Source organism: Phyllostomus discolor, chromosome 1 (assembly GCF_004126475.2).
Source record: "Phyllostomus discolor isolate MPI-MPIP mPhyDis1 chromosome 1, mPhyDis1.pri.v3, whole genome shotgun sequence".
Taxonomy (NCBI): domain Eukaryota; kingdom Metazoa; phylum Chordata; class Mammalia; order Chiroptera; family Phyllostomidae; genus Phyllostomus; species Phyllostomus discolor.
The window spans coordinates 119,494,576-119,517,902 of record NC_040903.2 but is presented as its reverse complement, the minus strand read 5'-3'; the positions used below and the strand labels follow the sequence as shown (position 1 = coordinate 119,517,902).

At 35.2% G+C, this 23,327-nt stretch overlaps 1 protein-coding gene across 3 annotated transcripts in view; it reads left to right on the top strand.

Annotated features, from left to right (window-relative positions):
* Positions 1-23,327, top strand: part of KLHDC1 (kelch domain containing 1) — a 93,885-nt gene that overhangs the window by 9,558 nt on the left and 61,000 nt on the right. For all 3 annotated transcript variants that reach the window (XM_036028699.1, XM_028506810.2, XM_036028702.1), the window contains exons 2-5: positions 9,455-9,525; positions 10,007-10,124; positions 10,548-10,666; positions 22,406-22,484. In XM_036028699.1, coding sequence (XP_035884592.1) covers positions 9,455-9,525; positions 10,007-10,124; positions 10,548-10,666; positions 22,406-22,484 — 387 coding nt within the window. The remainder of the gene's footprint in view (positions 1-9,454; positions 9,526-10,006; positions 10,125-10,547; positions 10,667-22,405; positions 22,485-23,327) is intronic.

The following is a 23,327-nucleotide window of genomic DNA, read 5'->3' as shown; positions in this document are numbered from 1 at the left end:
ACTGGTGGGCCTTAAGTACAATGTTTAATAGAATCCATTTTTTTGTTATTGTTCCTAATCTCAGAAGGATTGTTTTCAACTACTAACTATTAAGTTTGATATTTGCTTTAGGGTTTTATTTTTTGTAGATTAACTTTTTTAAAATTGTGGTAGTACCCTTGTATCCGATTTTCAATGTTTAAATGTTTAATTTTGGAGATTTTTCTACATTACACTGAGATAAGGTTTTTTCCTCTTTTTTTCTGTTAATGTGATGATTTATGCTAATATGTATTATTAAACCAAAGTTGTTTTCCTTGAATTAAACACAAGTTAGTGTAATATATTTCATTTTTTGTACATTACTGAATCCTGTCTGATAATTTTTTAAAAGGATTTTTTACATCTGTGTTCATTAGTGGATTGGGTAATGCCCTTTCTTTTATATTCTGGAATAGTTTTTGTAAGATTGAATTATTTGTTTTTTGAATGTTTGAAAGAACTAATCCATAAAACTATTTGGGCTTTGTACTTTGTGGGATTTTAAATCTCTGATTCAATCTATTTAAAGTTGTGGGACTGCTTAGATTTTTCTTGAGTCAGGTTTGATAAGATTTTCTCATTTTCTCATCCCTATCTCCACCTCAAGGAATCTATCCAGTTTCATTTAGGCTTTTAAATTTATTGGCATGAACTGAAATTGCTCATAGTATTCTCTATTTGATTTCTGTAAGTATGTTTCCTTTCCATTCCTAAAATTAAATGGTTCCTTTTTTTTCTTGAATAATCTTACCAGAGGTAGATTAACCTTCTGAAACACCAGTATTTGGTTTACTTGATATTTTCTGCTGTATTTTTTTATTTCATTAATATCATTTCCTTTTTATTTCTTCCTACTTTCTTTGGGTTGATTATGCTATTATTTCTTGAACTTCTGAAGTTGGTTGCTGAACTCACTCTTTTTGAAACTTAAAAATTTTTTAAAGATTTTATTTATTTATTTTTAGAGAAGGTGATGGGAAGGAGAAAGAGTGGGAGAGAAACATTGATGTGCCAGAGATACATTGATTGGCCTGCAGCTCAGGTGTGTGCCCTGACTGTGAATTGAACCAGCGACCTTTCAGTTTGCAGGTCGGCACTCAATCCACTGAGCCACACCAGCCAGGGCAAGGCTTTAAAAAATTTAATTAAGTATGTTAGGCTATATTTTTTTCCTGATATCTTTTTAGTTGTATTCTTCAAGTTTTGGCCAGAAGTACTAATATTTTGTCATTTTACAGTTCTGATATTTTATATTTCCCATTATTATTTATTTGGCCCATAAGTTGTTTAGGAAAATATTTTAGATTTCTAAACTTATGCTATTTTTATAGTTAGCTTTCTGTTATTAATTTCTAACTTAATTGTGTTATACTTGGAGAACATAGTCTGTATCTATTTGATAGTATGTTGAGGCTTGCTTTAAGGATTAAGCTATGTGACCAATTATCATAAACATACACTTTGTTTTTATATTATATGAGGTGTTTATATACATTCATTTTATCAAATTTGCAAATTGTGTTGTTTAAATCTCCTATGGTGTTTTTGATTATTTTATTTCCCATTCAATTACTGTAACAGGTTTAAAAACTCCTGCTCTAATGTAGATTTGTTAGTGTCTCCCTATGGTCCTGTTAGTTTTTACTTTATATGCATTTTTAGGCTACCTCTTTGGGTAGATATGAATTCAGATCTTTTGGGTTAATTGAACATTTTCGTGTTTTATATGATCCTCTTTATCTGTAGTAATGTTATTTGCCTTAAAATCTATTTGCCAATATTAACACAGCCACACCATCTTTCTTTTGGCTGATATTTGCATGGCGTATCTTTTTCTACCTCTTAATGGAAACTGTGTATCTTTATATTTTAGATGTGGCTTCTAATCTGAAAATAGTTGGATCTTATTTTTATCCAGTCTGACATGTGTATTTTATCCAGAGAGTTAAGCCTATATTCACTTAATGTAATTCTGATATACTTTTTTTTTTCAGATGTGCTTTATATTTGTCTCTTTCACTTCTTCTTGATTTTGAGGATTGCTCATACTTTTTATTATCTTCATATATTTTCTCTTTCCTTGTTTAGACATTATATGATAAATTTCTAGCCATATATTAGTTAGTTTACTTATTTCAGCATGAATACTCCACAAAGTTCAAAGTCAGTAATTTTCCTTCTTCCCAAAGAGCTCAAATACTTCAAAAGTTTTAAGTTTGGTCACCCCTTTCCCTAGTTATTCCTGTCCTGTTATATACCCTCCCCTACCCCAATTAGGCACCAAAGCATGTTTAGCTCTTTTTTTATGTTTAAATTTATCCACATATTTACCAATATCTTGTAATACTATTCCTTGTTGCACTTCAGATAATTTTCTTTTGCTTAAAGTAGCACAGCTATTACTTTCTTCAAATAGGGGTCTGTTATTGACCAAATGTCTCAACTTTTGTTTGTCTGGAAATTTCTTTATTTCAGCTTGGTTTTTAAAAGTTATTTCACTGGGTGTAGGATTCTGGGTCAACAGTTGCTTTTGTTAAACACAATTGTTAATATTACTTAGTCTTATATTCTACTAATGAGAATTCAGTTGGTCTATTCATTTGAAGGTGATTTGTCTTATTTCTAGCAGGTTTAAAGAATATCTTTTCTTTGATGTTCTGTAGTTTTACTATGAGGTGTCTAGTTAGGGATTTCTAGGACTTCTTAGATTTCAAGTACTGATGATTTGGAAAACTCTCAGCATTGTCTCTTCAAATATTGCCTCTTTCTCATTCTCTCCATCACATCCTAATGTAATGCTGATTAGATACAGTTTTTTTCTTTCTCCATGTCTCTTAACTTCTTTTCTATATACTCCATCTATCTGGGCTATATTCCTGGATAAATCAGTTATCTAGGCCTCTTTTAGCAAAAGCTTGAGAAGAGTAATTTTAGTGGAGCAATAGGCTCAGAAGCTAAATTAATCTGAAGTGACAAGAGAATGAGAGGTAAAACATCTGCCATAATTAACTCAGTATGGAAGTTTTTCTGAAAGAAGCAGAGAAATAGAAGCAGTTAGGAGAGAGTTGGGATATTTTTTTAATGTAGAAAAGAGGGGCTTCTGGCCAAGATGGAGGTGTAGGTAGATATGCTTAGCTTCCTCACACAACCAAAAGAAGGATAACAACCAATTTAAACACACACACACACACAAAGCAACCAAAACTGCCTGAAAATCAAACTGCGTGGAAGTTGACAACCAAGGAGTTAAAGAAGAAACATTCATCCAGAGTGGTAGGAGGGGTGGAAACAGGCAGCTGGGGTAGAGAGGATGTGTGGCAAGGCAGTGACTGGCAGACCAGGCAGTCCCACATTCACATGTGGATAAGCTGGGCAGAACAGCTGTGGAGCAAGACAGACCACACAACCCAGGGCTCTAGTGTTGGAAAATAAAGTCTCAAGACCTCTGGCTGTAAAAATCTGTGGGGGTGGTAGTGGCAGGAGAAACTGCTAGTCTCATAGGAGAGTCCATTGGAGGGGCCTGCGGGGTCCCAGAATGTACACAGGCCCACCATCCACCTGGGAATAAGCACCAGGGCAGCACCTGAAAGAGCACAATTTGCTTGAGGGAAGTGGGGGAAGTAAGTGACTGAAAGTGGGGGGAAAGCAGAGCAAGCAGCATCATCCCCTCTGTAACCCCTCCCCCACATACAGTGACACAACACAGAGAAGTGGGATGCCTCACCCTGGTGAATCCCTAAGGCTCTGCCCCTTATAATGGAACAGGTGTGCCAAGACAAAGAAGTATGGCCCCAAGAAAGAACAGATCAAAATTCCAGAAAAAGAACTAAGTGACAAGGAGATACCCAACCTGTCAGATACAGAGTTCAAAACACGTAATCAGGATGATCACTGGAATGATTGAGTACAGCCACAAAATAAAGGAAGAAGTGAAGTCTATGCAAAGTGAAATAAAGAAAAATATATGGGGAACCAACAGTGAAGGGAGGGAAACTGGTACTCAAATAAATGATTTGGAACAAAGGGAAGAAATAAACAGCCAACCAGAACAGAATGAAGAAACAAGAATTAAAAAAAAGAGAGGATTAGGAACCTCTGGGACCATTCTAAACATTCCAACATCCAAATCAAAGGGGTGCTGAAAGGAGACGAGGAACACCAAGAAATTGAAAACTTATTTGAAAACATAATGAAGAAGAACTTCCCCAATCTAGCAAAGGAACTAGACATACTAGTCCAGGAAGCTCAGAGTCCCAAAGAAGCTGGACCCAAGAAGGAACATACCAATGCACATCATATTTAAATTACCCAACATTAAAGAGGAGAGAATCTTAAAAGCAGCAAAAGAAGAGAGTTAGCTACAAAGGATTTCCCATATGACCATCAGCTGATTTCTCAAAAGAAAACTTGCAGGCAAGAAGGGGTTGGAAAAAATAATCCCAAGTCATGAAAGGCAAGGACCTACATCCAGTATGACTCTATCCAGCAAAGCTGTCTTTTAGAATGGAAGGACAGATAAAGTGTTTCTCAGATAAGGTCAAGTTAAAGGAGTTCATCATCACCAAGCCCTTATTATAGGGAATGTTAAAGGGACTTATCCAAGAAAAAGAAGATCAAAACTATGAACAATAAAATGACAACAAACACAAGTATCAATACCTGAACCAACAAAAACAAACTGAACAAACAGAACAGGAACAGAATCACAGAAATGGAGATCACATGGAGGGTTATCAGTGGGGCGGGGGAGAATGGGGGAAGAGGTACAGGGGATAAGAAACATAAATGGTAGGTAGAAAATAGACAGGGGGAGGTTAAGAATAGCATGGGAACTGTAGAAACCAAAGAACTTATATGTACAACCCATGGGCATGAACTAAGGGGGTGAGGGGAAAGCTGTAGGGAATGGGGGTACCAGGCAGAGGGGTATAAATGGAAGAAAAAGACTAGGACAACTAGTATGTAATGCATCAATCAACAAAATATACTAAAAAAAGAAAAAGAAAAAAGATGATATCCATAGGAATGATCTAGTAGAGGAGGAAAACTTGATGATGTAGAATAGAAGAGATAATTTTGGAGTGAAATCTCAGAGAAAAGGAGCTAGGTCCAAATTTTTCAAGCCTGTGCTTTGTGTTTTTGTACTACCCCTTGTATTTTTCAGTTTGATTTGGGTTTTATTTTTTCAATGTTTCATTCTTTATGCTATTATAGTTGTCCCAGTTTTGCCCCCTTCAGCCGCCTCCATCCAGCTTGTCCTGCACTTCCATAGTCAATCCCTATACTGTTGACCATGTCCATGGGTCCTTCATATATGTTCCTTGACTAATGCCTTCACCTTCTTTCAAACAGTCCCCACCTCCCTCCTCCCCTCTTATTACAGCTGCCAGTCTATTCCATGATCCTATTGCCTCTGGTTCCATTTTTCTCATTAGTTTATTTGATTCATTAGATTTTTCTCATAAGTGAGATCATGTGGTATTTGTCTTTTACCAACTGGCTTATTTCACTTAGCTTAGTAGTCTCCAGATCCATCCATGCTGTCACAAAAGGTAGGAATTCCTTCTTTTTTTCTGCTGTGTTACTACATATTTCCATTGTGTAAATATACCATAGTTTTTTAATCCACTTATCTACTGATGGACATTTAGGCTATTTCCAATTCTTGGCTATGGTAAATAACGCTGCTATGAACATAGAAGTGCATAAATTCTTTTGAATTGGTGTTTTGGGTTTCTTAGGTTATATTCCCAGCAGTGGAATTACAGGGTCAAAAGGTAGTTCCATTTTTAATTTTTTGAGAAAATTCCATACTGTTTTCCTCAGTAGCTGCACCAGTCTGCATTCCTGCCAATAGTGCACTAGGGTTCCCTTTTCTCCACATCCTCACCAGCACTTGTTTGTTGGTTTATTAATGATGGCCATTTTGGCAGGTATGAGGTGATATCTCATTGTGGTTTTAATTTGCATCTCTCTGATGGCTCGTGATGTTGAGCATCTTTCCATATGTCCTCCTTGGAGAAGTGTCTGTTCAGGTCCGTTGCCCATTTTTTATTGGATTGTTTGTCTTTCTGGTGTTGAGTTATGTGAGTTCTTTATATATTTTGGAGATCAAACCCTTGTCTGATATATCATTGGCAAATATGTTCTCCCATACAGTCAGTTCCTTCTCCTTTTGATGATGGTTTCTTTAGCCATGCAGAAGCTTTTTAATTTGATATAGTCCCATTTGTTTATTTTTTCCTTTATTTCCCTTGCCCTATGTTGGGTGTGTCTAACTCATTTTCACCAGGGGCCACATCAGCCTTACGGTTGCCTTCAAAGGGCCAAATGTAATTTTAGGACTGTATAAATGTAACCACTCCTTAACTGTTAAGGAGTTGAAATTGCATTCGTTGAAAGTAAAAACAGTCTCATCAATAAATGGTGTTGAGAGAACTGACTTGTACATGCAAAAAAATGAACCTAGACCACCAAGTTACACCATACACCAGAAGAAACTCAAAGTGGATAAAAGTCTTAAATATAAGTTGTGACACCATAAAAGTCCTAGTGGAAAACATAGTAAAATTTCAGATATCTCACATAGCAATGTTTTTGCCGGTATATCTCCTAGGGCATTCATTATATGGTTATGCCCCCTTTGTCAAATATGAATTAACCATAGAGACATGGGTTTATTTTGGGGCTCTCTGTTCTGTTCCATTGATCCATGTGTCTGTTCTTATACAAGGACCAGACTGTTTGTACCACCCCTTTCAAAAAGGTTAGTGAAAGAGACTTTTCTTTATAATCAGGCCTTGCAGTCAGTTTAATTAAACAGGTATCATTCACTTACCTATTCACTCACTCAGTCAATAAATATTCAATTTGCCTTTTATGTATCAGGCACTGTGTTAGGCTCTGAGAACGAAATTATAACAACATAGACACAATGCATACACTCACGAAGCTTATAGGTTAGTGGGGGTGGTGGGTGGGAGTGCTTCAGGCCAAGGACTTTGAAGGAGAAGTACAGGATTGTATGGGAGCATATAATAGGGAACTTAAGCTTTTAACCCTATTTTGATATAGTAAAGCAGGGACATTTAAGATGTTCCCAAAGAATGAGTTAGTTAGCCAGACATTCTGGGAAGCATTCCTAGAGAGAAAATCATAGTTGAAGGCCCTATTGCATCAAGGAACTTACAGAGGCTTAGGAATTGAAAGAAGACTAGAGCATAATGAATGAAAGATGAGATGAACTTTGGGGGGGATGGTAGGTACCAAATAGTACAGAATCGTAAGAATTTTAGACTACCCTGAGAGTACTAGGGAAGTATTGAAGGTACTTAAGCAGAGTAATGACAGAATCCATCTTTGTAGTATTTTTGTTATAAAGGTGTAGACACAAAGCTGGAGCCTGTTGTGATTAAACTTTAGAATCATAAAATTAACTCTCCTTTTTCAAATTATTTGTTTACTTAGCCATTGAGCATTAGGAATGGCTTCCTCAGTGAGACATAGATGGAAGTTGCCTTGGAATTAATAAAATGGTTTTCTGTTGTGTGTTTATGTGAAAAGACGTAGAGTAGAGAGAGAAAGAGATGTTGAGGGGAGGTGTGGACAGGAGAGATACCTGGTAGTCCAGATATTATTTTTAAAATTTGACATAGCAATGAGAAATGAGCTAAATCTACTTAGGATGTTAATAATTTATGTGTCAGGAACTTTTAGTAATTCTTAAATTGCTATCTTTTACACTGGACTATTTTTGAGTTATTCTAAGAAATTATGATAGATTTATTTAAGGATTTGTTTCAACCCATAAATTCTTTATTTAATGTAAATAAGATTGTTAGTCTGTTCTTATTTCTTTTCTCAACATAACTGTCAGAATGCACTATTCTAATTATGTTATTGACTTCTTTAGAGATTGTTCAGAGTTATCATTAGGACTAGTTAAATTTATCTTAAGCCTTAGAGTCTATTTGTTTTGGGTTGGCCAAAATGTCTGTTCAGTTTTTTCTGTAAAAGGCACATTTTTTCATTTTCACCAATAACTATTGATTTGGATACTTGGAGTGTCTTGGCTATCTCCCATATGGTATAACATTGACTGTTCTTAATTACTGTCTCAGTCTGATTACTATCAACATCAACTGTTCCACTCTACTGTGGAGCATCATCCAGCGAGAAATCTCCAGCATAAAACTTCAAAAACTACTTTTGACACATTCAATTAGTCACAGTACCTTCACCATACACTGCACAAATCTTTTTTTTGGCATTGCATTTGTGTTTTTACCTTTCTTGAAGTAATAAAGCATAATATAATGAAAATGTTGCTTATTTTCTTTCATCTTCAATATTAAATTGGCTGCACAAATATTCACCAATTTTGATGTTTTTTTTAAAATGCCCACTGATACAACAGCTGTCACAATACAGTCTAATATAATTGTTTCAATGAAGTTAAAGATAACTAAGTATTACTAGAGCCATCTTACTGAAAAAAATGTAACGAACTTTTTGGCCAACCCAATAATAAACACCTAACACTATATCTTGCACATAGTTGGCACTCAAAAATATCTTCAGTGAATCAATATATCTGATATTTATCTTTTTTAAATTTTATTTTTCAATTACAGTTCATTAATTGTGTTAGTGTCAGGTGTGCAGCCTAGTGGTTAGACAATTGTATACTTTGCAAAGTGTTCCCCCCGATAGTTTCCCTCTCTGTACTTCACATCCCCATGACTCTTTTATAACTACTAATTTGTACTTCTCATCCCTTCACTTTTTTCACTCAGTCTCCCAACCCCACTCCTTCTGGCAACCATCAGTCAGTCCTTTGTATTTTCAATTTTGTTTGTTTATTTATTTTGTTCATTAGATTCCACATATAAGTGAAATCATGGTATTAGTCTTTCTCTGTCTGACTTATTTCACTTCGCATAATACCTTTAGATTTATCCATACTGTTGCAAATGGTAAGATTTCACTTTTTTTTTGCTACAATGTTCTTAATTACACCTGGTAAAATTTCCTTCCTTAATTCTTTCCCTTCACACAAAACATACTGACTTTATTTGATATTCATTTTTCCCAGGCTTAATAGTCTTCAGTGTTCTACTCTGAGTATTATTATTTTGCTGTTTTCCCTTACTCAAAATCTCTTTTTAAGGTTTAATTGTCCTCAATTTTTTTCTTGAGATTCATGTTCTTGCTTTTTTGTATTCTAAATCTTTGTTTGCCCATTTTCTCTTGGAAAATGTCTTTTTTCCTTTTCTTGTTTGATCTAACTTACTTTATGTTGAAAACAACTTTTGAGCCTGTGTACGATTTTGTGTTTTTCAGTCTTCTAATTGCAGTTTTTCCCATCCTGAGGAACTATTGAATTGTTACTATGCATTTGATAAATATAATTTTATGTATTCTATGTTTTTAGTCTATTGAAGACAATGAAGTATATTTGCCTAATGATGAAATTTGGACCTATGATATTGATAGTGGGTTGTGGTAAGTAATTTTAAATTGCAGAATGTTGAGTCTTAATATGTGTTATAAATATTTTCATAGACTTGGGAATTTACAGCCCTGCTTAGAACATACTGCAATATCTATTTCTCCCTTTCATTTTTTTTCAGTGCTTTCATTTTCTTTCAATGTCTTATTCTCTCTGGCTCTTTGTTTCCCCTACTCCCTTCCTCGCTCCACTATTTGTCCTTTACCATTCCTCACAATTCTAAGGCTGTCTCTGAAGGCTTTGTTCTGCTAATGAATTCCCAATTCTGGTGACATGTGTGAAGATTTTGTAATTTTCCAGTACATTGAAAAACCTGTCAGGTGGATCTTAGAATTTTTGCAGTATTGGCTACCATTATATTTTAATTATAATTGTCAGTGACAATTTTCATTTAAAAAGGACTCATGGAGTTAAAAGGGAATTTTAATTTGCCTTTCTGGAAAGTTATGAAATTCCATGTTATTCTTGCTGCAGGACAATGCACCTCATGGAAGGAGAACTCCCTACCTCCATGTCAGGAAGTTGTGGTGCTTGCATTAATGGAAAGCTGTACATTTTTGGAGGATATGATGACAAAGGATACAGCAATCGAGTAATATTTTCTTTCAATTCAGGAGTGCAGCAAAATGTGTAATATTTAGTATATCACTTCATCTCACAAGTTTACAAATATTTTGAAAAGAAGATATATGTAGAAAATTTTGTGTTTATGATTATAAGGTTTTAGAATGAAAACGAAGTAGTGCTTTTTTTCCATGTCTTTCTGTTACAGAATTAACTACATACCTAATTGATATCTATAAGGCAAGAGAATGATGGGAAAAGGTCTATTTCAGTATGTTTTATATATCATTTTTGCTTCTAAAACAGTCTCACTTTCATTAGCTCCACAGTTAAAATTTTATTTGTTAAAAAGAAAAAAGCAGTATTATTAACTTTTGGATCACATAATTCTCAGATATAAATTTCATTTTCAACTGCCTTGTCTGTTAATGGTGTTCTCTCTTTTTTAAAGCTTTATTTTGTTAATTTGCGAACCAGAGATGGAACCTACATTTGGGAAAAAATCACCAAGTTTGCAGGAAAACCACCCACACCACGTGATAAACTTTCTTGCTGGGTGTATAAAGACAGGTAATGCATCAAAATCATCTCATTAACCACACTTACATGAGGACTGTAGTTTGAGGCCAAAATCAAGAAAACTTGAGAGTCTGATTTGTTACAACATATAATTACATACTTTTTTTTAAATCCTCACCTGAGGAGGTGCTGTTTTATTGCTTTAGAGAGTGAAGAGGGATGTGAAGTAGGGAAGGGGGGTGAGAGAGAGAGAGGGAGAGAGAAACATTGATTTGAGAGACAAACATCACCTCTGAAACACTGATTGGCTTAGGTGTCACAACCTACCAAACCCGCAACCTAGGTATGTGCCCTGACCAGAATAAACCCTGCAGCCCCTCAGCATCTGGGAGGATGCTCCACCAACTGAGCCACATGGGCCAGGGCCAAACTTGTTTTCATGCTAATGGTAACAGCAGTTTTAAACCCTGGAAAAGATAAGTAATAAAAATAAACATGTGGAAGCAACTATAAATTAAAAATAAATTATTTTTTAAAAAACAAATAGTTAATTTATAGTTTAATAGTTTATTAATTAATTTATTAAAATTTTGAATAATACATTCACAGGATTCATACCATATTTTAAAATATTGCAGTGAAAGCTTTGGCTCCCACTCTTATCCCTGCTCCCCCATGCACAAATGGCTTCTCTTTATATCTGTTGTATTCTTATGGTAGTGGTTCCCAAAATTGTGTGTCATTGGAATCACTGAGGATCTTTTAAAAATTCTAAAGCCCTGGTGATATCCCAGAATAATTAAATTACAGTGTCTGGGAGTATGATTATTTTGAAGTTCCTCAGGTGATCGCAAGATGCAGTCAAGTTTGGAAACCACTGCAGTCAGTGTTACTTTATGCAAATAGAAGCAAATATGTATGTGTGCATATGTGTTCCTCTTTTTGCCCCTCCTCCTCACATGAATATCAGTGTACTCTCTGTACACTGTGTGCACCCTACTACTTCTTTTAGTTAAAAGTAAAATGGAGGTCTTTCATCTTTCTGTATCCCTAGTTAGAAAGCTTGTTCTTCGTGCATTTTTTTTTGCACTTTTGTAGTATTCTCCTCTGTGAATATATATACCACTGTTTGTTTAACCTTTACCCTGTAGGTTGTTTCAAGTCCTTTACTGTTACAAATTATGCCTTAATGGATATCTTTGTGTGTGTGTGTGTGTGTGTGTGTGTACACACATACCAGATAGATCTACTGAGTGAAATTCCAGAATTAGATGTCTGGGTCAAAAGGTAATGCATTTGTAATTTTGTAGATGCTTAGTTTGTTATGGCTACTGTAGCAAAGAACCATAAACTGAGTGGCTTCAACAACAGATATATATTGTCTCACAGTTCTGGAGGCTGGAAGTCTGAGATCAAAGTGTCAGCAGGGTTGATTCTTTCTCTGGGTTTTGAGGAAGAATCTATTCCATGCCTGTCCCTTAATTTCTGGTGATTATTGGCAGCCTTTGGTGTTCCTGGGCATGTAGAATGCTCTCCTGTCTGCTTCACTTTCACAATAGCATTCTCCCTGTGTGCACCTGTCTGTGTCATCTTAACTTGATTGCCTCTGTAAAGACTTTATTTTCAAATAAGGTCACATTCCGAGATATTGGGGAATAGTACTTTAACATACAAATTTTGGGAGGACACAATTCAACCCATAAGAATAAATTTTGCAAATTTTTCCTCCATAGAGGTTGTGTTGTTTTGTATTTCAACGATGGAATGCTTATTTCTCCACAGTCTTGCCAAGAGTTTGTGAACAAATTTAGATTTTTTGTTTTGTTAACTGAGAAGTGATGTTTCAGTGATATTTTGATTTTCATTGAAAACATATTTTTGTGAGCTTGAATGTATTTTTATATGCTTAAGGGACATTTTTATTTCTTTTTCTCTGGGCTGTTTGATCATGTCCTTCACCAATTATTTTCTATTGTTGGCATTTATAATCTCAGTTCCTAGGAGTTTCTGTAGTTATGTGCTAAAAAGAGATTAGTGTTTGTGTGATATGAAATTTTTTTCCAGTTTGTCACCATCTTTTGACATTACTTAAAAGTGTGCTCTGCATGTATTAAGCACCTTTTCAAAACTATGATTTAGATAAACTTATCAATAATTTATTTTGTGGCTTCTTGCTTTTGAGCCTTGATTGCAAAGGCTTTTTCTACTCTAAGATTATAATCTAATTCTCCCACATTTTCTTCTAGTGCTTTTTAAATTTAATTTTTACATTTAAATCATTAATTCATTTGGGACTTATCCTGTGAATGGTGTGAGATATGGATTCAGGTTTATCTTTTTTGAATGACTATCTTATCTCTAACTCAATTATTTCAGATTCTACTTTTATTATGTATTTACTAATTTTTTTTATATTTGGATCTACTTTTAGGTTTTATTCTATTTTGTTTATTTTCTCTCTGCTAATGCACAAATACTTCATTAGTTTAGAGATTGAAGCATTAGAGAACATTTTTATTGAACTAGTACACTTAAATAATTGTCACAAAGTGAGTACACTTATATAATTACTACCCAAATAAACAGAATATTATCAACACTCTAGAAACCCTCCTTATGTCCACTACTGACCACTATGCTCATAATACTTTCCAGAGGAAACCATTATCCTAATGTCTAACATCCTGTATTATTTATTCTTTTTATTTTTTGTGTCATATATGGAATCCTACAGAATATATTCTTTTACCCATATTATATTTTTGAGATTCATCCATGATGTTTTGTCTGCTTGTAGTATTATTTCTTTCCTATATGTTATTCTATTAAGTACAATACTACATAGTATATTTATTCATTCTACTATTGACAGATATTTAGGTCATTTTTACTTTTTAACTCTTGGGAGTAATATGAATATTCTTCTATGTGTTTTGGTACATAAAGGTATACATTTCTGTTGGGTATATGTCTCTTCATTCTCTTAACGGTTGAATCTGATCTTAATATAGTATTATTTACCAATCTTTTCTTTATGATTAGTGCTTTTGTGCCCTAGCAACTTTTCACTTGCCAAGGTCCTGAGATGTTCTTATTGTTATCTTTTAAAATATTCATTATTTTACTTTACCCATTCCTATCCACAGTCCACCTGGAATTGTTTTTTGTGATATGAGGTAAAGGTCAAGCTTTTTAAAAATCCTTACCTGAGGGTATGTTTATTGATTTTAGAGAGTAGAAGGAGGGTAGAGAGAGAGAGATTGATGTGAGAAACATGTATGCGCACCCTGACTGGGATTGAACCCACAACCTAGGTATTTGCCCTGATTGGTAGTTGAACCTGCAACCTTTCGGTGTAGAGCTGACACTCCAACCAGCTGAGCCACCTGGCCAGGGGAAAGGTCAGGTTTTATTTTTCCATCTGGATAACCAACTGAATAACCATTTGATCCAGCAGCATTGATTGCCATGATCATACTTTCTCCTTTGCTCTGCAGTACCACTTTCGCCACAAATTAAGTGTCCATATGTGGAAGGGTGTATTTACTGACTGGGTATCAAACCCACAACCTTGGCATATCAGGACAAGGCCCTAACCAACTGAACTACCAGGCCAGGGCTAATTCGTATTTTTTATATATTTGTATTTCAGATATAAATCTTGCTTGGTTGTAACAAGTATTTCAACATACTGTTGATTTCTGCTAGCAGACGTATAGAATTTTTTTTTTAATTTTTTTAAAGATTTTATTTATTTATTTTTAGAGAGGGAAGGGAGGGAGATAGAAAGAGAGAGAGAAACATCAATGTGCGGTTGCTGGGGGTTATGGCCTGCAACCCAGGCATGTACCCTGGCTGGGAATCGAACCTAGGACACTTTAGTTCCCAGCCCGCGCTCAATCCACTGAGCTATGCCAGCCAGGGCTAGAATTTTTTTAGGAAGAGTAATGGATAACTTTGTCGATTTGTTTCTGGATGTTAATTTTTTGTCATAACAGTTTGGAAAAAGCATTATAAGAACTGAAGCTTAAAATAAAACTGAACTCTGAGCTGTGGGTAGGCTTGCATGAAGGAAGTATCTTTGTGAACAATTAGGAGAAATGAAGTATGTTTCTGTAAGCCACTAGGCCAGGGGTTTCTACTTTTGTTTTTCCAGGACTTAATTGACCCCAAATCTACAAAATATTTTTGGTTCCTTAAAGTTTTTCTAGTTTGTGTATACAAGAAACTGGTAACAGTGGTTGTGTAGGCAGAAGAATTGAGTGAGAGTAGGAGGGAGACTTACTTTTTACTGTATCTTTTTAAAAAAGTTGTGGTAAATACATATATAATATAAAATTTGCTATTTTAATCATATTTAAGTGTACAATGCAGTGGCATTAATTACATTCACAGTCCTGTTCAACCATCATCATTATCTAGTTCTAAAACTTTCTATCACTCTAAATGAGAAACTTTTTTTTTCTATCTTTTTTAAAAGATTTTATTTATTTATTTTTAGAGAGGGAAGGGAGGGAGATAGAGAGAGAGAGAAAAAAAAAAACATCAATGTGCGGTTGCTGGGGGTTATGGCCCGAAACCCAGGCACATACCCTGGCTGGGAATCGAACCTGCGACACTTTGGTTCGCAGCCCACTCTCAATCCACTGAGCTACTCCAGCCAGGTAAATGAGAAACTTTATGGTAGTTGTCATCCCTAGGTATCTGTGGAGGGCAAAATCTGCCAGTGCTCAAGTCCCTTATAAAAAAATGGTGTATTTGTATGTAACATATGCATATCCTTTATATACTTTAAATCATTTGTAGAGTACTTAAAATATCTAATACAGTGTATATGCTATGTAAATAATTGTTATACTGTATTGGATAGGACTAATGATAAGAAAAAAGTTTGCACTGTCCAGTACAGATGCAACCATTGTAGGCCTAACTACACAGCACACACCAGTGGTAACATCACTTTTTTTCAAATATTTTTGATCCACAGTTGGTTGAATTCACAGGTGCAGAACTGCCAAATATGGAGGGCCAACTGCACCCATTAAGCAATACCCCTCCATTTCCCCTTCTCCCCAACCCCTGGTAACTTTTACTTTCTATTTCCACGAAGTTGCCTATTATAGATATTTCATATAGGTGGAATCATCCAATATTTGTTCTTTGGTATCTGGCTTAATTTCACTTAACAAAATGTTTTCAAAGTTTACTATGCTGTAGTATGTATCAGAACTTCATTCCTGTTATAAGTTGGAATAACGTTCCATTACAGACTGCATTTTGTTTATTCTACTGTTCATCAACACTTGGGTTGTTTCCATGTTTTAGCTATTGTGAATAATGCTGGTATGAACATTGGCTTGCAAGTATTGTTTGAGTCCCTGTTGTGAATTGTTTTCAGTATATCTAAGAGTAGAATTGCTAGGTCATATGAAAATTCTATGCTTAACTTTTTGAGGAAACACCAAACTGTTTTCCATAGTTACTATGCTATTTTATATTCCCTCTGGCAATGAACAAGCGTTCCAATTTCTTCATAACCTCACCCATACTTGCAGTTTTCTGTTTTTACTTTTGCTATTTGTCCAATTTTATAATAGGTATTCTAGTGGGTGTGAAGTAATATTCATTGTGGTTTTGATTTATATTTCCTCAGTGACTGATGATGTCAACTACCTTATTCATGTGCTTATTGCCATTTGTATATCTTTAAAGAAATGTCCATTCAAGTCCTTTGCCCATTAAAAAAATGAGTTGTTTTTTTTGTTGGTGATTTATAATTCTTTATATATTTTGGGTATTAATCTCTTATCAGAGATGTATAGTGTTTTTGTTGTACTATCAGTGTCTGGCTGGCCTCATCAAATAATTTTAGTGAGTGTTCACTCCTTTTCAATTTTTGGGAGAGTTTGAGAAGTATTGGTATTAATTCTCCTTCAAATATTTAGTAGAATTTACAAGTGAAGCCATCTGGTTCTGGTATTTTCTTTTTGGGGAGGTATTTTGAATACTGATTCAATATCCTTATTTGTTATATTATTTTATTCAGATTTTAAATTTTTTCTTGAACCATTTTTGTACTACTCTCTCCAGGAATATTTCTATTTCATCTAGCTTATTCAATCTGTGGGCATGAAGTTTCCCATAGTATTCTCTTACAATCCTTTTTATTCCTGTGATGTTGATAGTAATGTTTTCTCTGTCATTTCATTCCTTTTTCCTTAGCTTAGCTAAAGGTTTGTCAATTTTGATCTTTTCAAAGAACTGACTTTTGTTTTTGTTTCTTTCTATTGTTTCTATTACCTTTAATTTTTATTTTCTTCCTTCTCTTATCTATGGATCTACTTCTTTCTGGCTTTCTTGCTTGCTTGCTTTCTATTTCCTTAATATGTACAATTATATTATTAATTTGAGATCTTTCTTTTTAAAAAATTCATAGGCATTTACACCTATAAAATTCCTTCTGAGCACTGCATTCACTGTATCCCATAAGTTTTGTTTTATTATATTTTCTTTTTTAATTCTTGTTTATTCTATTACAGTTGTACCAGTTTTCCCCCCTTGCCCTCCTCTGCCCAGCCCACCCTCTGTTACCATAGTCCATCCCCATACTGTTGTCCATGTCGATGGGTCATTCATACATGTTCTTTGACTAACCCCTTCCCTTTCTTTCTACCATTCCCCTCAACCCCTTTCTCTGGCAGCTGTCAATCTGTTCCCTGTTTTTCCATGTCTCTCATTCTGTTTTGCTCATTAGTTCATTAGATTCCTCTTATAGGTGATATCGTTTGGTATTTGTCTTTCACTGCCTGGCTTATTTCACTTAGCATAATAGTCTCCAGTTCCATCCATGCTGCCGTAAAGGGTAGTAGTTCCTTCTTCTTTCTTCTGGCCGCATACTATTCCATTGTAGAGATAAACAGCAGATTTTTAATCCATTCATCTACTGAGGAGCTCTTAAGCTGTTTCCAACACTTGGCTATTGTAAATAGTGCTGCTGTAAACATCGGGGTGCACAAGTTTCTTTGGATTGGTGTTTTGGGATTCTTTGAGTATATTCCCAGCAGGAATCACTGAGTCATAAGGCAGTTCCATTTTTTATTTTTTGAGGAAATTCCATACTGTTTTCCACAGTGGCTGCACCAGTCTGTGTTCCCACCAACAGTACAGTAAGCTTCCCTTTTCTCCACATCTTCCCCAGCTCTTGTTTGTTGATTTGTTAATAATGGCCATTCTGACAGGTATGAGTTGATATCTTGAGTTTTAATTTGCATTTCTCTGATGGCTAGTGATGTTAAACATTTTTTTCATGTGTCTATAGGCCATCTGTATGTCCTTCTTGGAGAAGTGTGTGTTCAGGTCCTTTGCCCATTTTTTGATTGGATTGTTTGACTTCCTGGTGTTGAGTTGTGTGAGTTCTTTATATATTTTGGAGATCAAACCCCTATTTGAGGTATCATTGGCTAATGTGTTCTTCCATACAGTTGGTTCTCTTTTCATTTTGATGATAGTTTCTTTAGCTGTGCAGAAGCTTGTTAGTTTGATGTAGTCCCATTAGTTTATTTTTTCCTTTATTTCCCATGCTCTAGGAGATATATTGTCAAAAATATTGCTATGTGAGATATCTGAAATTTTACTGCCTATGTTTTCCTCTAGGACTTTTACATATCATGACTTACATTGAAGTCTTTTATCCATTTTGAGTTTATTCTGGTGTATGGTGTAAGTTGGTGGTTGGTTGAGTTTCATTTTTTTGCATGTACCAGTGCAGTTCTCCCAACACCATTTATTAAAGAGGCTATTTTTTCTCCATTGTATATTTGTGCCCCCTTTATTAAATATTAATTGACCATAGAGACATGAGTTTATTTCTGGGCTCTCTATTCTGTTCCATGATCTATATGTCTGTTTTTATGCCAGTACTAGGCTGTTTGATATCAGGTATTGTAATCCCTCCAACTTCGTTCTTTCTCAAGATTTCTGTGGCTATTCAGGGTATATTTTACTTCTATATAAATTTTTGACATATTTGTTCTAGATCCGAGAAATATGCCATTGGTATTTTAATAGGAATTGCATTGACTGTATAGATTGCTTTGGGTGGTATGGACATTTTAATGATGTTAATTTTCCATCCATGAACATGGTGTGTGCTCCCATTTATTTGTATTTCCCTCAGCTTCTTTCTTCAGTGTTCTATAGTTTCCCAAGTACAGGTCTTTTTACCTCCTTGGTTAAGTTTATTCCTAGGTACTTTATTTTTCTTGTTGCTGTAGTAAATGGGATTTTTCAGGTAGTTCATTGTTGGTGTACAAAGATGCCATCAATTTCTGAATATTGATTTTGTATCCCACTACTTGGCCAAATTTATTTACTAGGTTGAGTAGTTTTTTTTGGTGAAGCCTGTAGGGTTTTCTGTGTACAATATCATATCATCTGCAAATAATGACAGTTTTACTTCCTCTTTTCCAATTTGGATGCCTTTTATTTCTTCTTCTTGTTTGATCGCTGTGGCTAGGACTTCCAGTACTACATTGAATAAGAGCAGTGAGAGCAGGCAGCCTTGTGTTGTTCCTAATCTTAAGGGAAACGCTTTTAGTTTTTGCCAATTGAGTATGGTGTTGGCAGTAGGTTTTTCATGTATGGCCTTTATTACATTGAAGTATGCTCCCTCTAGTCCCACTTCACTAAGTGTTTTTGTCATAAATGGGTGCTGGATTATGCAGATGCTTTTTCTGCATCTATTGATACGATCATGTGATTTTTGTCTTTCATTTTGTTCATGTGATGTATCACATTTATTGATATGCCAATATAGTACCATCCTTGCATCCCTGGGATAAATCCCACTTGATCATAGTATATGGTCTTTTTAAAGTATTGTTGGGTCTGGTTTGCTAGTATTTTGTTGAGGATGTATGTTCATCAGAGATATTGACCTGTAGTTTTCTTTCTTCATTGTGTCTTTACTTGGTTTTGGGATTAGGATAGTACTGGCCTTGTAAAAAGAGTTTTGGAGTCTTCCCTCTTGTTGAATTTTTTAAAATAGTCTCTGAAGGATTGGTGTTAGTTCCTCTTTGAATGTTTGGTAAAATTCCCCTGTGGTCCAGGACTTTTTTGTGTCAGTAGTTTTTTTTTTTATTACTGCTTCAATTTGCTAGATGTTAGTGATCTATTCCAGTTTTCTGTTTCTCCCTGATTCAGTTTTGGAAGATTGTGTGTTTCTAGAAACATCCATTTCACCCAGGTTGTCCAATTTCTTGATATATAGTTGTTTATAGTAATTTCTTATAGTCCTTTGTATTACTGTAGTATCAGTTGTTACTGCTCTTTCATTTCTGATTTTATTTGGGTCCTTACTTTCTTTTTTAAAAAATATATTGTATTGATTGTGCTACTACGGTTGTCCCATTTTTTTCCACCCTTCCTTCATCTCTGCCCTGTACTGCCCCTCCCACCATCATTCCCCCCCTTTAGTTCATGTCCATGGGTCATACATATAAGTACTGTGGCTTCTTCATTTCCCATACTATTAACGTCCCCTGTCTATTTTGTACTTATCATTTATGCTTCTTGTTACCTGTACCTTTTCCTCCATTCTCACCCCTCCCCCTCCCTGCTGTTAATCTTCCATGTGATCTCCATTTCTGTCCATGTCTTCCTGCTCTAGTTATTTGACTAGTTTGTTTGTTTTTTTTTAGGTTCAGTTGTTGATAGTTGTGAGTTTGTTGTCATTTTACTGTTTGTATTTTTTATCTTCTTTTTCTTACATAAGTCTGTTTAACATTCCCTATAATAAGGGCTTGGTGATGGTGAACTCCTTTGATTTGACCTTATCTGGGCAGCACTTTATCTGCTCTTCCATTCTAGATGACAGCTTTGCTGGATAGAGTAATCTGGGATATAGGTCCTTGTCTTTCATGACTTGGAATACTTCTTTCCAGCTCCATCTTGCCTGAAAGGTTTCTTTTGAGAAATCAGCTGATAATCTAATGGGAACTCATAACCCTCTGTTTTTCTCTTGCTGCTTTTAAGATTCTCTCCTTATCTTTAATCTTGGGTAATGTAATTATGATGTGTGCTGGTGTGTGCTTCCTTGAGTCCAATTTCTTTGGGACTCTCTGAGCATCCTAGACTCCCTGAAAGTTGATTTCCTTTGCCAGATTGGAGAAGTTCTTCTTCATTATTTTTTCAAATAAGTTTTTAATTTCTTGGTCTTCCTCTTCTCCTTTTGGCACCCCTACTATTCAGATGTTGGAACGTTTAAAGATGTCCTGGAGGTTCTCAAGCTTCTCTTCTAATTTTTTTGAATTCTTGTTTCTTCATTCTGTTCTGGTTGAATGTTTCTTTCTTTCTTTTGTTCTAAACCCTTGATTTGAGTCCTGGTTTCCTTCCCATCACTGTTGGTTCCTTGTAGATTTTTTTTTTATTTCACATAATGCAACCTTCATTGTTGCCTGGGTCTTTTTTATGCTGTTGAAGTACCCAGAGAGTTCTGGAGCATCCTGATGACCAGTGTTTTGAACTGTGCATCTGATAGGTTGGCTGTCTCTTCGTCACTTAGTTGTATCTTTTCTGGAGCTTTGATCTGTTTTTTTCATATGGGTCATTTTTTGAGTCTCAGTGTGTCTATTACATAGTAAGTGGCAGAACCTTAGGTGTTTATCAAGGTGGGGCCACCCACGTTGTGGTGCTGTATGTGGGGGAGGGGTCTGAGAGGGAACAGTGCTGCTTGTTCCGCTTTCTGCTGGTTTTCAGTCACTTTGCCTGATACCCACAATCAAGTTGGGCCCTTCTGGTGCTGATTCCTTGGTGGGTGTGTATGTTCTAGGACCCTGTGGGTCTCTCCAACAAACTGTCCTGTGATGCTGTGTTTCTGCCACTGACCCCTCAACCTCCACAGGTGTTTTCAATCAAAGGTTTTGAGGCTTTATTTCCCCACCCTGGAACCCTGGGTTCCTCAGTCTGTCTTGATCCCTAGTTGTTTCTCCCGGTTTATCTGCACTCGAATGTGGGACTGTGAGGTCCGTCAGCCGCCACCTTGCTGCGAGTCCTCTCCACCTGGCTGCGCATCTCTGCCCCTCCTACTGGTCTGGATGTATGTTTCTTCTTTAACTCCTTGGTTGTCGGACTTCTATATAGTTCAATTTTCTGTCAGTTCTCATTGTTTTTTGTTTTAAAATTTGTTGTTTTTCTTTTGATTGTGGGAAGAGGCATGGTGTGTCTACCTAAGCCTCCATCTTGGCTGGAAGTCCTAATACAATTAACAAACTAGATAAACACAAGATATATGAAGCTGCTGCTGGCATAAATCAGCAAACCATTTTACAGCAACCTAATTTTTAATAATTAGAGTATATTCTAAAATAATGATAGAAAGTATATTATACTACATATGTAAACCATTAACATTGTCATTTACTGTCATGGTTAAGTATTATGTACTATACTTATCACATATCATATACTATAATTATATTTGCTATACTTTTGTACAACTGGCAGCATAGTAGGTTTGTTTACCAGCATTACCATAAACATGTGAGCAGTGCATTGCACAACATTATGATGGCTGTGACATCACTAGGTAATAGAAAATTTTTTAGCTCCACTATAATCTTATGGGACCACTGTCATGTATGTGGTTCATCATTGACTGAAATGTCTTTATATAGCATATGACTGTAACTAGCTTGTTTAGGTTATTAGGGTGAGAGAAATGATCTCATTCAACTTTCTATGAACAAAGTGGAAGTAGAATTTCTAAAGGGTGTCCTTGTCTTTGGTTTTCAGATTAATATATTTTGGTGGCTATGGGTGTAGGAGACACAATGAACTCCAAGACTGTTTTGATGTTCATGATGCATCTTGGGTAAGAGTAATCACTGCTAACATTTTCCTCTAATTTATTATTGCCTTAAAGTTTTTAGAAATAATGAGCCCATTCTTTCTCATTTTTATTTGCTATAATTGACTCTGAAAAAATTTATTTTCTCTCTTTTGATTTTGGATTAAATTGGAGGAGGTTCTCTCACCTTCATGGAAACCAGAAGTTTCTTTTCTTATATATTTAATCGCTTATACCTACTTCTGTATAAGTGGAGGCTTTATCACAACTTAGAAAAACTCGGTTCACAGGTAACCAGAATGGCTTTTGCTGACATACATCTGCTTTTAGATATGTGTACTAGAACCATGCAGCTCTGATGGGCTTACACAGGAGTAAGTTGGTGGTAATATTACCTTTCCTAATTATTCTTACTGGTTATAGAATAAACTATTGTTAATGAAAGAAGTCAATTTATAAAAATGAAATCTTTTAAAGATAACTTTAAAAATCATTGATTCACCACCAAAATGCACAGTAACTCTTTAGTTTTACCTTTTCCTAGCATACACTATTATTGTACATTACTAATGTATATGCACATTTTGTATATATCTCTTTGTATATGGGTGTTTTTTAATTCTCCCTATAGTTACATGGCTTTTTAGCTTTTAACATAAAATATCTGTAAAGCTTGGCTACTTACATTATTACTAATAATTTTAGAAATATAACTTCCCATTGTTTATATATATTTTTACTCATCAGTGAAATCTTTTTTTTCTCTTCTAATACAGTCAGGCTAATGCTCATGTCCTGAAATTTTTGGTATACAGTGGATTTTTTTCCACTGGTAAATTTTTAAAAATTATTTATTGTTGTTCAGTT